This window comes from Leptonotus elevatus, chromosome 11 (assembly GCF_054856555.1).
Source record: "Leptonotus elevatus isolate MCC_2025b chromosome 11, RoL_Lele_1.0, whole genome shotgun sequence".
Taxonomy (NCBI): domain Eukaryota; kingdom Metazoa; phylum Chordata; class Actinopteri; order Syngnathiformes; family Syngnathidae; genus Leptonotus; species Leptonotus elevatus.
In genome coordinates this window covers 17,982,286-17,999,451 of record NC_141249.1, presented here as the reverse complement: position 1 = coordinate 17,999,451, position 17,166 = coordinate 17,982,286, and the positions used below count along the sequence as shown (strand labels likewise).

At 41.0% G+C, this 17,166-nt stretch overlaps 1 protein-coding gene across 1 annotated transcript; it reads right to left on the bottom strand.

The window, feature by feature from the left end:
• On the bottom strand, positions 1-9,832 carry LOC147166290 (histamine H3 receptor). The gene is made up of 4 exons (XM_086090283.1): positions 9,578-9,832; positions 9,022-9,188; positions 2,869-3,240; positions 1-2,773 (listed from the first exon to the last, which is right to left on the bottom strand). The coding sequence occupies exons 1-4, from the start codon at positions 9,807-9,809 to the stop codon at positions 2,288-2,290; spliced, it is 1,257 nt and encodes a 418-aa protein (XP_085946409.1). The 5' UTR covers positions 9,810-9,832; the 3' UTR covers positions 1-2,287.
• Between the last annotated feature and the right edge of the window lie 7,334 nt (positions 9,833-17,166).

The window sequence follows — 17,166 nt, the reverse complement described above, 5'->3', positions numbered from 1 at the left end:
TAACTAATGCGAGCTCTCTAGTTAATGTAAATAACGACGCGAAAGAAAAAGTACTCATTGAAAGCTTCCATTCTTATAGTCAGTCTTTATTTAAATTTTTTTTCTTTGGCTACTCACACCGACACACATTCATCGCCAAGTTACAAAGTTGTCAAGTGCTATTTTTTTTTTGGGAGGGTACAAATCAGTCTTTGAATCGTAGTAAATACTGCATCGAAAGAACACACAACTATTTAGCACAGAGTTGGCATAGATATTTTTGTACAAAACCACTTATTGTGCTGTACATTTAGGAGCGTCAACTGCAGGACGACAAGTGCAGATTTTTAGAGTTGGCAGGTTTCACCTATTAAGCCAACTTTTCACATCAGATGATATAAAAAACAAAAATGACATTCAGTATTGAGCTATTTACTTTCTTTCAGGTGTTCTCAATGTTAAAGACTCCCCATTTTTCACCATATTGCTGCGAGATGACAGGCTCGGATTTGCTATCTTTTCAAAACGTAAAGACCCGGCGTTCTCCTAATGGCCCCCGCTGCTTGTGAAAGGACATTTTGTCGTAGGGGCCGATATTAAAAGGTATCATAAAACATCTCGGGATGAATTATTGTCATCATCAGCGCACAAAAAGGACACACACACACACACACACACACACATACACACAGTGGCTGGAAGGCTTAAAGCGCGTCACTGCAGAGATTGTCTGTGAACGTTCGCATGCATTTCCACGTGGACATGTACATCTCACAGAGAATCTGTGCTTTTCATTTTGGAGCGATTGTATCTTCTTTTTTGTGGTATTTCTTTTTTTTCTTTTTCTTTTTTAAGGTGCCATAAGAGTCCCAAGCTGCTACCTCCGCCAAGGTGGTTATATTGTGTTGATTTTTCTTGAACTTTATGAAGGAAGAATAAAGGTAAAGGATCAAAGTGCAATTTTTTTTACCCACCATATTTTGATATTTTGCTGATAGGAGACATATAATGCATTTTTTTCACAATTGAAAATGTTTCCAAAGTATCTTAACAACTTTCATGTGACGTGTTTTCGTCAAAATACCCAAAAGATTAAAAAATAATAATAATATTTTTTTTTTGCCTTGCTGCCAGTTTTAAGGGAGCAGTCCCATCTCATGCAAATGAGCCACTGCTGACCCCGCCCCCCTCCACAGCTTAGGTGGCACTGAGTCCCAAAATAGTAAATACAAAATAAAACCAATAAAGCATGGATTGCTGCAGCTCTGCTTAGCTTTTGGTTTTGACATGATAGTACTTCCGCATAGTCAACCGTGGCTTGAAAATGGCGGATCTTCCCCCAGCCTAGCTGCTAAGTGATGGTCGGGGAGCTCAGTGCTTTATGTAAATTAGCTCCAACATCACATCACAATTTGACTCCCTCATAGACACATTTTTCGGAGAATAGGCATCATTTGTCCCCTTTAAGGTTTATCTAAACAACTCGGGAAGAAAATTCAAGCATTTTCTGGAGGTGCTTTTCTTCCATGAGGGTTAAGGTTTTAAATTAGGGTTTCAAACAAAGGTTAAACTAGGGTTAGGTCTTTTTGCGAGGTGATTAAAATGTGTTCTAAAATTTTTATTGCAAAAAAAAACATCTATTGAAATAGCATAGCATTTGTGGTATCAGCATGCAATAGTCAATATATTTCGTATATTGATTTTTCTTTGGTTAAATATCTGGAAGTATTGAACTAGGTATTGTACTCGACTGAATTGGTATAAGATTTGGTAATAAATAATTAAATACAATAAATACAAACAATTCTAATAAAACCCTATTTAATGACGCCAATGCTTTTCTCTGCCCAAAATATATTGGAATTGATGGCAACCACTTGACCCTAGAACAGATTACTAGTAAAGTATTTCCTATCTTTTCTATGGGGGTAAAAAATGAATAAAAGTTATACAAATATTTTTAAAAAATTACGTACGACTATAGATTACGATCCAAGAAATTGTGTTCAGTTTTAGAGGTTCCACTGTAGTCTGTAGACCCGAATGCGGGTCCATCTGTACAGTTAAACAAACAAGTGAGTTTTCTTTTGGGGGCAACACATTGTTTTTCCGATTGTCCGGCCTTGGCGGAGGTCTTCGCCCTTGTGATTCTATCTTTATGTGCTTTGAGCATCCTCACAGACTTTTTTTTTTCTTTTCTTATTTTGGACTTTTGGGATGGAAGAACAAGGAAGTGGAGTTTTTTTTTTTTGTGTGTGTGTTTTTTTACACAGTTTGGCAGTTTTTGCATTGGTTCAAGTGTTTTGCTCTAACAAGACTGCGCCTCCACCACCTGAGGCTGAACCGATTGTCTCTTGGGACACAGGATCTTGGAGAAAGCCCTTCGAAAGCTGCTGTGGCACAGCGGGTACAGGAACGGGTTGATGGCCGAGTTGAGCCACAGGAGCCAGAACGTGATGTCGTACCAGTAGGTGGCCACGCACGTGCCACTGCAGGCGGCGCGGATGATCATCAGCAGCGTGTAAGGCGCCCAGCAGATGCCGAAAATGCACACGATGACAGCCAGCGACTTGGCCACCTTGATGTCTCGGGAAAGGCGGGATCCCGGCGCCCTGCGACCCGGTGCCGACGCCGCCGGCGAGGGGTGGAACGGCCGGGAGTTCCTCCCGACGGGCGAGCACTTCTCCCGGTGCGCCAGGATCTGATTGGCGTCGAGGTTGACGCAGGACGACGGCAAGAGCCCGTCGTCGTCCTCGATGACGGCTGAGATGGCGGTTGGCTCGCTGCACGACACCTTCATAATAATAATAATAATGATTATCATGTGTTTTTGAGCACATTCAAACATCAAAATCAAAAAATTCGGAACACGAAGGATAGCGAAGTAACCTTGCGCGTCTTGACGAAGAACACGGACCACGCCGCGCCGTCCCGCTGCTTCTTCACCCGCCGGGGTGGCGGCGTCTCGTCGAGGCCGGCGCCTAAGTTCTTGTTGCGCCGGTGGATGTTTAGGTAGATGCTGAGGTTGAAGAAGGCCACCGACACGAAGGGGGTGAAGAACTCGAAGGTGGAGGCGCACAGCAGGAAGTACCAGGTGAAGTAGAACTCGGCGTAGCACTCGTGCGCCGGTACCACGCTGTGGCCCACCGCCGCCTCCCAGAAGATGATGGCGGGACCGTAGAGGAGGAAGGCCAGCGCCCACACCGCCACCATCTTGAGAACAGCCTGGCGGGTCATGTTGCGCTGCGCTCTGTATTTCACCTGAGACGGAAAACAGGCACGAGCTTACTTTCAGCGACACAAACCCAACTCTTATTTTTCCCGTTATAACACTATGACATGACATGTTTCTTTAGCCCGTCGGGCGTTTTGTGTAGTTTATTAGCATTAAGCTAAGCTGACTTTCCCAAGTGAAAAAATATGTAGTTATTTTTAATAAGTGCACCTCTAAATGGGGCGTGGCCTAGTGTGTGACATCACATTTTCCACGTCTGTTCCACATTCCTTGCAAGTGTTTTCATTTTGTACTTTTGTGTTTGGCTGCTTATAATTAGTCGGAAGTCAAGTTTAGGTTCTCGTCACAAAGCAGAAAAAAATAATAATAATTCGACCAAACCAAAGAACCACTGAACCTAAAAAAGAAAGAAAGTACTTTCCATCACGAGCGATGAATTACATTTCAATCACCAAGCAGACAAACAGACCCGGAGCGGCGCGCGTTTAAATGAGCCCCGAGTGCTGCCTCGCTGACAGAGTGATGGCGTAAATAAAAAGCCACTCATGATGCTTTTGTGTCAACGCAGACAATGGGGAAAGGAGTAGGGCTGGGTGACTATATGACAAAAAAATAAAATTGTTTTTATACTGAAATTGCCTTTAACAATATGCATGATTATTCCGATTTTAAAACATTGCAGTTACTCAAGTATCCAAGCTCAACTTTAAATATAACTAACAATCAGAAACTAAAACTAAAATAAAATTCATTAAAAGTGTTGTGTGCACCTTGGCCTCTAATGGGGCAGTGTGCTCGTACACTTGGTTGCAATTGAGCTTTTTCACAGTTTAAGAAGTATATATACCTTTGAGTATTTCTATTTTACCGGTGTGTATGTTTTTTTCTATAGTGTTTGTGTGTGAATATTTGTTATTTGAAAGAATATTACTTCAGGAACTTGATGCTAACTTTCTATTCGCAAGTCATGGACTGCTAGCATTAGCACTAGCTGTGTTTCTAAAACAAAGCATTACACGTGTTGTATTTAAATAAACTCTGTATGTAATTATTTTTGTTGTGTTTTATGAACGCTCTATTCCCACTGGAGTGTCATAAAACGTGTTAAAATATGCTCAAGGAGGGCAGAATCACATACATGTCACATGCTAACTACGCAAGCAACCCGGTGCATTCAGGGTGCTTTCACAAACGCAGGAACTTGCAAGTACAATTCAATAACCATTAACTTGGGGTCTCTAGTATCTATTAGGATGGGGTGTGGGTGACGGGAGCGAGTCTAAGAAAACATCTGCACACATAGTACATTCATCATCATCATCATCATCGTCACTATCATCATCATGGTCGTCGCCATTTTGGCGTGGCTCCACCTTCACTTCATCTCCACTCGGCCAAAATGACGCCGTTCAGAGCCTTGTCAATGTCGCCACATGTAAAATAAATAAATAAAAATCAGGCAACAAAGTGCACGAGCGGTTAGCAAGTATGCCTCGCAGTCAGGGATTCTGGGTTCGAATCTCGGCTCCAGGGTTTCCTGTAAGTACGTTTCAGTCTTTTGTCCTTGAGGTGCTGACCCCTTCCGTCGGTCTGCCGACGGCTCTCCATCATGGCGCTTTTTTTTTCCTCCACTCTCTGCTCAACCACGTCTAAGCAGCCATAAAATATTTTTAATGGTATTTTTAAACGGCAGCTACTTTTACGCACGGGTGGTGCGTGTCCCAGGGGCGCACACATTGCGGGTGGGTGGGTGTTTTTTATGTGTTTGTGTCTGTTATCATTGGTTTTGTGGAGCAATGCATGCAGCTTTTATTTATAAGTATGCAAGTTGTTGTATAAAGATAGCTATAAACGTTTGATTGATTGACCGAAGAAGCTACCACAACAACAACCTCTAAAGTTGCAGGCAATCTAAAATGGAAAATCTGGTTTTGACTTCTGGTTTGTTCAGATTTCAAAATAATTTTCTTTCCTGAATCATGTTAATGGAAATAATCAGTGTCTGTAAATAATACTCTCAAATCAAACAGTTGCCTTCATAAAAGCAGGTGATAAGAGAGCAATCTGGCCAGTATGTAGGGATGGGCGAGCACAGGTACCAGTTGTCGGTATCAGGTCGATATGCGGACTCATTTCAAGCGAAAATTGCAACAACAACAAAATCATGCAATTTTAAGGAAAATGCTTCAGTATATTGACATATATATACGTGTCTTTCTTTAAAATGATCTGTCATTATTTTTGGGGGAAATTTTATGTAACAAAAGTACTAATGGTATTGGCGCTTGGTATCGGTATCTGCGACTATTTAAGAGTTGGCATCGGTCTGAAAACAGTGGTGTCGATTCATGCATGTGGAAAATGAACTATTATTTTTTTTATTCATTCAAATCTGATTTCAAAGGAATAGCTGTTTTGTAAATGGCTTCCAAAATCATAATAATGTCAAATAAAAGTAATTCATATCTAAATATTAATTTGAAATGAAAAAAATATGCAGTATATAGTTTGACAGCGATGCCACTCTGACAAGTGAACATGTTCATTTCTCATTCGGACAAATCCAGCACCACTTTAAAAAAAAAAAACAAGATTTTCAAAAAGCGACTAAAAATAACGAAAATGTAGGTCAACTTGCTGTCAAAGGGAGCAGCTTGCACCCGAACAGAATATTAAAATCCCCCTAAAATATTACAAATATGCATCCGTAAATCAACTCGATAAATGCTGCTTGGTATTCTCCGGCTGTCAACCTTTTTTTCCAAATGAACTCAAGGTTACATAACAGACGGTCTTGTGCCTTTCTCGCGCACGTACACTTGACGTTCGGGGGGGCTTGGTGGGTGTTCAAATGCATAATGAATGCCTAATGTTGGCCAATAGGAGGGAGCAGTGCTAAAATGAACATGAAATGGCCAGTAATTTGTTTGAAAAATTCTCTTTGAAGCTCTCCTCAAGACATTTATTATTGAATTTCTCTAAAGTTGGACACCTTTCATGTAATTCCCAACCTGAGGCTTGGATTTTTTTTTTCCCTCCATTTTTTTTTTCTACAACATGCTCCGGCCGAGCTCTAGGAAGTGATGCTTCCCCCCGTCGTGCTGACCTCCGAGAGGAAGATCAATGGAAGGAGCCCTCTATTGAACTGTGTTCATTCATACACATGGCTGAGTGTGCATGTTTGTGCAATGCATTCGAGTGCGGGAGATCGTTGGCAGACGACTGTCGACGTGACTAAATCGGCTGATAGATATGAGCTATTTTAAAATCAGTAAAAATCGGCTGATTATTTGCAGATTTCTTTTTTTTACACTTTACAACATAATACAATGCCCCCCCCCCCCCACCCCAAAAAACGTCAAAAAAAAATTGGGGGCTGATTTTTTTCCCTCTGTTTTATATAAATACTAAATGACGAACTTTTGTAAAAACTGTCAACTTTCCTGTGTGTAATTCATATCTTTATTGTAGTAAGCAAAAGGAACAACAGCAAATAATCGGACGGTTATTCGGTTACCGAAATTTTATTTTGCCAAATATCGGGATTGACATTGGCCTCAGAAAATCCACATCGGTCGGGCGCTAATTGTCACACTGTAATGTTGTCCAAAGTCCTCCCTCATGGACTAACCATGAGGCAAATGCCTCAACGTCTCACCAAAAACCGATCAATAAAGTTAATTTTTTTGCTATTGATAACTCACACCGACCTCCCGACCAGACAAGAAGCCTTTCACACTTCACAAAGTACAAAAGAGGCGGCGCTTTACGACACCTCGCAGAGAGTTCAAGCGTCCAATTGCATTAAAAAACAGTGAAAAAAAAAGAAGCTCAGTTAACACAGTTAAATTTTTTTCCTGTGACGACCTATAACCTTTGCTCACGAACGCAGTCAAACTTGAATGAGTCACTGGCACAAAGACGGAAAAACACTGGCTGTAGAGAGTTTGACTTTCAGTTTTATGTGCTTAATGCTCGTTGGAGTCAGTTTTGATTCTTGTTTTGTTTGTTTGTTGTTGATTGTTTCCAGGAGATGAACACTCACAGAAATGTTTCAAGCCTCACTTAAGTTTTATGCAATTTTTTTGTACATGACAAATTCCCATTCCCATTTTTTTTAAAGACAATTTTAACACAAACCTACCAAATAAACCTTATATGACACATATTATTTAGTCTAATAAAGCCAATTTATTTGAAATGCGTAATCCTATGGTTGATGTATTTAGTATTAATAAAGTATAATTACTCTAAATTTATAATAATGAGAGTATTTATTTAAAATACATAAAGTATATTGTTTGAATAACACAATAATCAGTTAACCTATACACAATAAATAGCATATCGTCGCTGCTATGTGCTATATTCAACGAATGCTCTTTTAGCCGATTAGCCAATTAGAACAGTTAATATTCTTTCTATTAAATGATTTTATAATCATTCCAAAATTGTACTTAGGGAAATACGTGTTACAAGTGTCATACAAAAAGTAGAAAAATGTGACTAATCGCGACTAATTACGCACATTTTGTTGTCTGTTATGTAGCAAGTCAAATTGTCCCATTACATTGTTTTTTTTTTAAAGTAGTAAGTTTAGCAACTCAATAAACAACTATAATTATTCACAAAAGGGAGAATAATGAAGTTCATATTTCAATTTAGTTTTTTCGAGTCAGGCATTTGGTATGACAGGTCAAATTGACTCAGGAAGTTAATTGGTGTCTTCAAATGAACTGCTTGACAGCATTCATTTATGGTGTGTTATTATTATAGGCTGGGGGAAAATCAGCCAACTCATCTAAGTCGATCACAAAAACTGATTGACAATAATTTCTGCCTAGAAACGGGGGGCGAAGTGTTTACCCAAGTAATCGATTGAATAATCGACAATAATCAAAAGCTGTAGTTATTAGATTACTAGAAATCTTTCCTTTGTTTTCCTTTTTTTAAACAATCCCTTTACAACATTCCAAGAAAATCACAATACTCGATCAATGATGAGCTATTTTTTGGAACAGGCCCGCGAGCTACTTATGCGGTCCTTGGGGCTAACTGGTACCCGTAGGTACCGTGACGAGGACGCGTGATATCAACAAACAAGCAATGAACATCAAGCCATCCATTTTCTTCTGCGCTTGTCCTCATCAGACTCACAAATGAGCTGGAGTCGATCCAGCAGATCTTTAAAAAAAAAAAACTTGGGAGAAACAGCCACTCAATCACACTCACACTTATGGATTCATTTAAATGCTCGTTATTTGTGTGTGTGGTAGAAAGCTGGAGTACCTGCAGAAAATTTTACTGGCTAGGACAAAGCCGAGGTCTGAACCCAGAACTACGAGGCAGAAATGCTCTCCACTACACCAATGTGCTGTTTCATTCATTGCTGTCATTCTTAATTGTAAACATTAAAACCATAAAAAACAGCTCTCGGTGTGACGCAGTCCACCTCCACCTCCAAAACTGAGCCTCACCAACAAAATCCCCCCCCCCCCCCCCCCCAATGCATGCGCAGTGATACTCGAACCTCTAGTGACAGGAAATAAAAGAAGCGTACACCCTGGATTGGTTGCCGACCAATCACATGGCACATATTGACAAAAGACCATTCATACCCTTGTTCGTTTTTTTTTTTTTGGGAAGGTCAAGCTTTGCTGACTTGTTCAGAGATGCTCAAACATCTTTCGGTGTCACGCAGTGCGCCCCATCTCCAAAATTGCAAAACTGAGCTTACCATCAAAAGCCCTAATATATATATATATATATATATTTGCACATATATATATTTTTTGGGTGGTACTCACAGCTCTGGTAACAGACAGGAAGCGGTCGTAGCTGATGAGCACGATATTGAAGACGGAGGCGGTGCAGAGCAGGTAGTCCATGACCAGCCACACCTTGCACAGACCCTTGCCCAGCATCCACCTGCCCGTCAGGTTGTACGGGATGTAGACCGGGATGCAGAAGGCACCTGGGGGCACACCGTCATGCACATCATGATGACGGGGAGGGCCGCCGTGTCACTTTGCTCACGAAAGGGGGGGGGGGGGGGGGACGAGCGACGTTTTGGGAATGCAATCAGATTCCCTGCAGTGGTTTGATTGGGGAGGGGGAGAGGTGGTGGTGGTGTGGCGGGTAATTTACCCTGTGCTGCAGCACAAAGAAGGTGTGGGGAAGAACCACCCCCCCCCCCCACCCAAAAAAAAATCATAAAATGGGATTTATTTTAAGCTGGTTTGTAGAGAAATGATCCACTCCATACTGAGTGATTGGGAGATAATTGCAGGGAGGAACAAAAGAAGGACGGAGCGGGGGGGATTTATGTCCAAAAAGAAGGCTAGACACAAAGAGGCAACTCACCCACGAGGAAATCAGATATGGCCAGGTTGAGGAAGAAGTAGTTGCTCTGAGTTCTCAGGGTTTTGTCCACGACGAACGCCAGGATGACCAGCGCGTTTCCCGCCACCACCGTCGCCACCAGCGTCACCATCAGCACCGACAGGAGCAGCGCCAGGTAGCCCGGCAGCGGCAGCGCGCCGCCGGACACCGCCGGGGTCAAGTTACCGCTGGAGTTGGACTCCAACACGCCCATGGTTAGCGGGGCTCCCGCAGCATCCTCACCCCCCTTCCCCACCCGCCCCCACCCCCACCCGCCTCACCTTCGTCGCACTTGCCAAGTTCAACCGCGCGCTTGAATGAGATGCCCAAAAAACTGCAGCGGAGACGCGCGGGTGGAGGAACGGGCCATTGTTTGTTTGAGGACTTTGGAGAAGTTTTTGTCAGAAGAAAGGGGAGGAAAAAAGAGGCGTGCGTCCTGCGGGCACCTCGTGGACGCAGGAGCGCGGGAAGATTCTCCTCGTGCGTGGAGCGCGCCTTTATTCCTTGTGCGCATGAGAGGTGTGAGCGCACGGGCTTCTTTTTTTCTTTTCTTTGTCACTCTGCAGCCGTGTTACAACCGCGCTCTACTTCCGCTTAGAGCTCCACAATAAAAGCAACCAGTGCAAGGTCACACAAACACACCATAAAAACAGCAGGAGAAAATGTATACAGAATTATTTGGATAATGACATTTTCTTGAACGATTTTTTCATTTGGATGCACAAACAATGGATTCAGCTTCATCAGCAAGGCAAGGCAAGTTTATGTACAAGACAATTTAAAGAGTCTTACATAAATTTATTTAAATTTATTACAGAAAGAGAAACAAAATATCATTCAGACATTGCAAAATTCATAATAAAATCATCAAAAATAATCAATCATTAAAATGATTAAAACCAGAATAGAATAGAATACAATAGAAAAGAAAAGAAAACATTCATCTTTGGTGCATGGCAATAGAAAGTGGGTCAAATATAACCCAATTCATGTCAAAACTGGACCATTCCACTATTGGGTCAATTTGACTCATTTTTTTGGGGGGGTTATTTTGTACAAAGTTGGGTCAATTTGACTAATTTTGGGCTGTTTTTATAAAATGACCCAAGCTATGCAAAATTGGGTAGTTTTCTAAAAACCCAAAAAATGGATCAAATTTGTATAAAAACAACACAAAAAAGGGGGGTTTTGGGGGGGGAGGTTGTTTTTATAAAACAGTTTCCAATTTTGGAGGGGTTAATTGGGTCGTTTTATAACAATAACCCCAAAATGGGTCAAATTGACTCGTGAACACAACTCAGGTGCAAGTTCAAGTTGGTATGAATGAAGAAGAACAAAAAATACAATAAGGTATTGGCTAGCCAAGTTTCTTTTGTCCATGGTACTCTGACTTATAGCCAGATAGCAGCAAAAACAAAAAAATAAAAACGCATACAAAACTCTAAAAACAATTGGGTCAAAAATAACCCAAATATTGGTAAAAAAATATATATAAAAAAATAAAAAATAAAAGGTCCGATCCTCTACTTGGGTGTATTTGACCCAACTTTGAGTCAAGAAATGGGTCTTTTAGTGTATACCAACTCATCAATATTGGTCATAACTTTTAATTGGGTCAAAAAATTGGGTCATTTTGTATAAAACAACCCAGAAAGTTGGGTCAAATTGACCCATAAAGTGGATCTGTTCATTTTTGAACCATAATTGGGTTACTTTTGACCCAACTGTTTTTAGAGCGAAGGGCGGGGAGAAAAGGTCAACTTCATAAAGGAAAGCCATAGGCTGGATTCGAACCCTCAACCCAATTTTGTTAAATTACTTGTTCATGCTTTACTCCTTTCAAACAAAAACGACTCCAAAACAGACCCCACGGCTTCACGCCGCCGCCTCCCCCTCAAATTAGCCGCCCGCCGCGCGTGCTCTTTTATTGTGAAAGAAAGCGAGCATCCGGCAGCGCCTCTTTGTCCTCACCCTCCTCATCCTCATGCCTGCAGTGTGCAATCACAAACCTTGAAGAGGCCCGCTTCATGTGAACTTGTGTAAGCCTCGGCTCTATTTGGGGTCCACCTCATGAGAAATAAAGATTAGGGTCCCTCTTTATGACCTTTCACACGTGCACTGACGACGACGCGCACACATATCAATATGAGAACGTCAACGCTGAGAAATGACTGCTTTGTCTTGCGGCAAAGATGCGGTGTCTTGGTTTTTATTTATCTATTTTCAAACTGGAGCATCCAAATCCGAGTGAGCCCCCGAGTGCTCAAAGTCTAATAAATTGTCAATGACACCAGCCACTGAGTAAAATATGCAAATCCACTTTGAAATTTAATAAATGAAGGCTAAGCTTGCGATGGATTGTTTAGCCCGTGGTAATCATTATTAAGATTTGTTTAAATGCATATTTAGCACTGAATAACCTCTTTGGCAAGTATTGGTTGAAAATAACAATTATTCATATTGTATTGTGCTTGATTGCGGGTGTTTTTTATTCTTTACATTGCTTTGATATTTATTTATTTTTATATTAAATGTAAAAAATCTTTAATTCAAAAAATGCTCAATTTGTATTTGTTGTCATTGTTGCTGTCCAATGAAAAGCATGTATCTCCAAATTGGGTGTTTTTGCAAGAGAGAAAATAAAAAATCATGTTTTTGCAAAATAATATAAAATGATCAAATCTTGATTAAATATATTCTTTATATATATATAAAGAATATTTTTTGTCATACCACCTCATACATGCTATATTAAATACAAAGTGCACTTGATGATTCTGATTAAAAAAATATCCATGCTGTAAAGAGTGTTTCTTTGCCAACATTATTACTATAATTATTCTACAATCATTTCCAATATATTTCATACATATGCACTCTAATTCAAAGTAGATTTGGGATTTTCAGTCCCTTGAAAATTGTTATGTAAATCGGTCAAAAAAACGACTAAACAGTCAAGCAGTGGGCGGGGTTTAGCAAGCAGTTTTGAGTGGCAGCCACTAATAATGAAGCAAATCAAAATTTGGATTCTACTGAGGAGTTGCTACTGCTACTTTCTAATTCTTGCCTATTTCCTGTTTTTGCGCCAATCTGCCTCTTCCTCGACAATCTCACCATGTTTTTGTGGTTCAATAAAACAATTAATACGCGACAGTATATTTTATGTGCAGTCCAAAATTTGCCATTGCACCTCATGAATAGTTGCCAACAGTAATTTTATTCACGATGGTCTGTTTGAGATTCAATCCAAAATATTATTATTACAACAACTGTGAGAGTTTGACCCGGGAACAATAAATCACTAAAACCCAAGGTTAAAAAAAGAAAAAAGAAAAAAAGATGTTATGTTCAACCTTGAAGTTTCCACTGTAGTTGGAGCATAATTTGAAAAACATCCGCTCTCGCCCTGCCAGAGCCGATTACAAAGGCAGGTAATTCCCATCAACCGCACCCCCCGCGTTGGCTGTGCTCAGCTCAAGGTGCTTCCCTCCCGAGGATAAGAAGCCAAGCTCAGGTGGGGGATCATATTCTGGGATTATCGCAGCCGTCCGTGAAATAAAAGTCAAACTAGAGGCAAAGTTCTGCTGAGGTGCGTTTGACGGCTCGTCGTCAATGTCGACAGTCGCTCAAGATTATCCTCTTGACTACGGGAGAGACGCACAGGACTGTTGCGAAAGTCTTGGCCCACCTAGCGTTGTTTGATTTGAAAGGGATACTTTTCAGCAATAACATTTACTTCATTAATACCTTTAAAAACCCATTTTGCTATTTGCTATTGACTGAAAATGACATGATGGTACTCAGGAAACAAGGATCAATCATAGCTCACCTGTTTTCTGGGTTTGGTCATGTGACATAATTGGCCGTTAGCAGTGTGATGTCATCTTCAGTCGACAGCAAATGACAAAATGTGTTTTTAACTCTTTGACTGCCAGACGTTTTCAGAAAAGGGATGCCGCCAGTACCAGCCGATTTAAGCATTTTGACTGATTTTCAAGGTCCACAGAAAATGTTCTGTTTGGACTATGGAAACACACGTACTACCAAATGAAAGATTGGACTTTCATCTTTCATCAGAAAAAAAGAGTTTGTTTCTACCTTATTCCGTTCTTTAGTAATCAACAATAGAAAATGGTTAGTTTGACCCAATTTCGCCCGTGTTGGACCAAAATACGGAGAAATCAAGCTTTTAGTGAAACGATATTATTTCATGCATTCTAGTGAATTTGACACTTCTTTTTGTCCATGAATGATGCCACAAACACCTAAATAGTGCTTTACTTCTATAAAACACTACCACCAAGAATGAAAAAGTGTTTTTTGATAGCAAAATACGTTTATTTACATTCAACAGTGTAACAATTTGACAACAATTTGGCAAACTATTTACAAATGTGTGCAACTGTGGTGCTATTTACAAATATGTGGATGTTTCAACGACAGTTTTTCTTTTTGTAACACTCTCCTGCGTGCAAGGAGACGCAACAGCATTTGCACAAGATTGCCTCTTCGCGTGCGCCACTTTCTTGCCGGCCGTTTTTTTCCGGGGAATAGCAAGTATATACTGCATCAACAATATGTGTCATCAAGTCTAATATCAGGATCATGTTACGGTTACGTTACGGTGGTGTTACGTCTCGCTTCCCCGTGTCCTTCAGTTGCTATACCGGGTGGTAGGAGATCCATTTTATCCACTCCATTCATGGTGGCATCGTAGTCCAGAAACAGTGTCTTCTCCGTGATCAGACTGTACCCGCTCCTCCGATGAATATGCATTGGACTCGGGGTACTCTTCATTGTCCGATCGAATGTCCGCTTGTGCAGCTCCGCGTTTTCCGGCCTTAGCAGCGCTAGCCGCGCTAGCCGCGCTAGCCGCGCTTTGCCGGTGGGGCTTACTACGTGTTCATAACAGTCACGTTGGCGTAGAGTCATCTTCATCATCATCATCAATCTGCATTGGTCGATGCCAACTCTCCATCGCCCGATCGAATGTCCGATTGTGTAGAAGTACCCGGCCGGCTATTGTGCGCGTTTTCCGGCCTTAGCAGCGCTAGCCGCGCTAGCCGCGCTTAGCCGTGAGGCTTACTACGTGATAGTAACAGGCCAAAGCTTCCAACTTTGGCGTAGAGCTCGTTGTCATCATCATCGTTGACATCAATGCGCTTTTTAGTATTGATTGATGCTTTCCGTCTTTGAAAAAAATGCTCAAGCTGAGCTGCTTGTAACCGGTTGCTTGGTCAAGCCATTGTGGCTTGGATCAGCCATTGTCTCCTCAACACTCTAGCTCCGCCTCACGTCTTCTACTGACGCCCACGGTGGGCGGCCCATCCAACCTTGTGCAAAGAGAGTCATCGCTGCCCTCTAGGGGCCAAAACGAGTCTTTGACTAATCAGATCAGCCTGATTCTTTCAGCACAGCTGCCCAAGGCTTTCCTGCACCCGTTTTTGAAAAAAACAAAAACAAACATCGTCCTCGGCGCCCTTCCCTAGGTTTATGCTAAACGTTTTATAACGTTTATGGCAGTCAAAGAGTTAAAGGTATTCATTGGACATGAAACTGTTAGTTTCAAGCACTGTTTACATTGCACACGTTTTGACCACTGAGGGGCAGTGTGGGACTGCGCTTGTCGATACACTCCTGTAGTTACATAGAGTAGAAGAAGCAATTTGTGATTAAGTTACGCCGATGCGAGTGTATGTTGTATATCTGTGTATATTCCTGCGGTGTTTTTGTGGGAATAGCCGTTCTTTAAGTGATGAAAGTGCCGCGAATAGCGTGCTAGTTAGCATTAGCGGGTTGGTGACGTTTTCCACTGTGCGTTAGCCTCGAGCTAACTGCGTTCGGAGGATAAGCTGAACGAAATGTGTTTTGCATTTGAGTGCTTACGACGTGTCATTTTCTTTGTTTTGCGCGTCTCGTTTTACTGTAAATACCAATCATTTACACGTCATATACGATTGTGACCTGTGAGAAAAACTAGTTTGACGTCCCACAGCCACAGCGGTGGCCCAATACTTTTGCATAGTATTGCCAGTCCATGTATTGGTTTTCACAAGCTTGTGGAGAAAATCTGGGCTGACACGATGATGATGATGATGATGATAATGATAAGCTTGTGGGGGCGTATTCGCAGCTCCTTGTAATTATTCTCACATGAACTTTGCACGTCGAAGTGAATGCGCCATCCTTGAACGTTCCCCCCCCCCCCCCCCTCGTTCCCTCAGAGCAAAGATGACTAAACGCTGAATTAAATCAACGTTTAAAGAAGGACTCGCGAGGGCGAAGAGCTCCGCAGACGAACCCGCGGATATTTATAGGAGACAGTCGGCATCTGCCTTAAGCCAACAAGCGAGCGTTTTTTAATATGCAGTTTATGTCTGCCCATTCCCAGTGATGAAGTGACATCCAAAGAGAGGTGAGGGAGCCCCGTCCACAGCGAGACCCCACGCTGCATGCAAAACACTTGATGATGATGACACACGGCTGCGCGGACATCAAGAAACTTCTCCCAAGTCAACTTTGGATCTGATTCGGAATAAATTTGAGCGACGATCTCATTTGGTTTGGGAACGGATGCCGACGGCGACAAAGTGAGCCCCCGCAATGATACTTATTGGAGCGTTCACACTTTTACATCATTTGTGAAACTGCCGCTTTGCTCAGAAAAAAATTCAACCTTAACATTATTTTTAATGAGTACAGCCACAGTCATCAATTGTTCAACGACAGTGCATGTAGAAAAGTCTAACCACCCCCGTTCAAATTTAATTTTTTTCTTATATAAAGAAAATGAGACCAAGATAAAGTTGTTGTTTTTTAATTCTCACAATAACCTGTACAACTCAATTAAGGGGAGAAAAAAAAAAATCTATTGGGGTTGCAAAAGTGTGCACACCCTCTTATAAGTGGGGATGCGGCTGTGTTTAGAATGAACTGATCACATTCAAACTCATTTCAAATTAACTCATTTAAATGTTTATAAAGTGTTTAAAAAATTAACTCAGTTTTATATACTGCTTTGTAAAAAAAAAAAAGTAGTTGAGAAATGGAATTACTCGTGATTAATTACAGCAACTTTTGCGATAAGTAATTATATATTTTTTTAAATCACTTTGTCGCATACGTGCTGGCAAAAATTGCAAAGCCGCGACCAAATATGAGGTCCCGAGCTAAAATGAAACTTTGTCCTTTTAAGATGTTTTTGATTGAAATTAGCTTTTTTAATTTAGCAAATACAACCTCCTAATGCTGCAAATTCAACATGTGACTATTTTCAGCTCTTTACAACCTATAAAATGTCTTGAAACATTGCTGCTGTACATAATAATTTGGATCAGTGCATTAAAAAAAAAGTATTTTAATTGTTGAAAAAAAATGCTGTTATCAATGGAAGGTTTGTTTGAAAACATTAATTAATTCACTAATAGTTGCTGACTTGAAAATGATTGCCATTTGCATAGACTATTTGTAAAAATCTAATTTGCAAATATTATGTAAATATTACGGACCTTTTTTCCTCTTCCGCAGATTTTCTAAACACACATTGTGTGTTCGAATGAAAACGCTGAAAG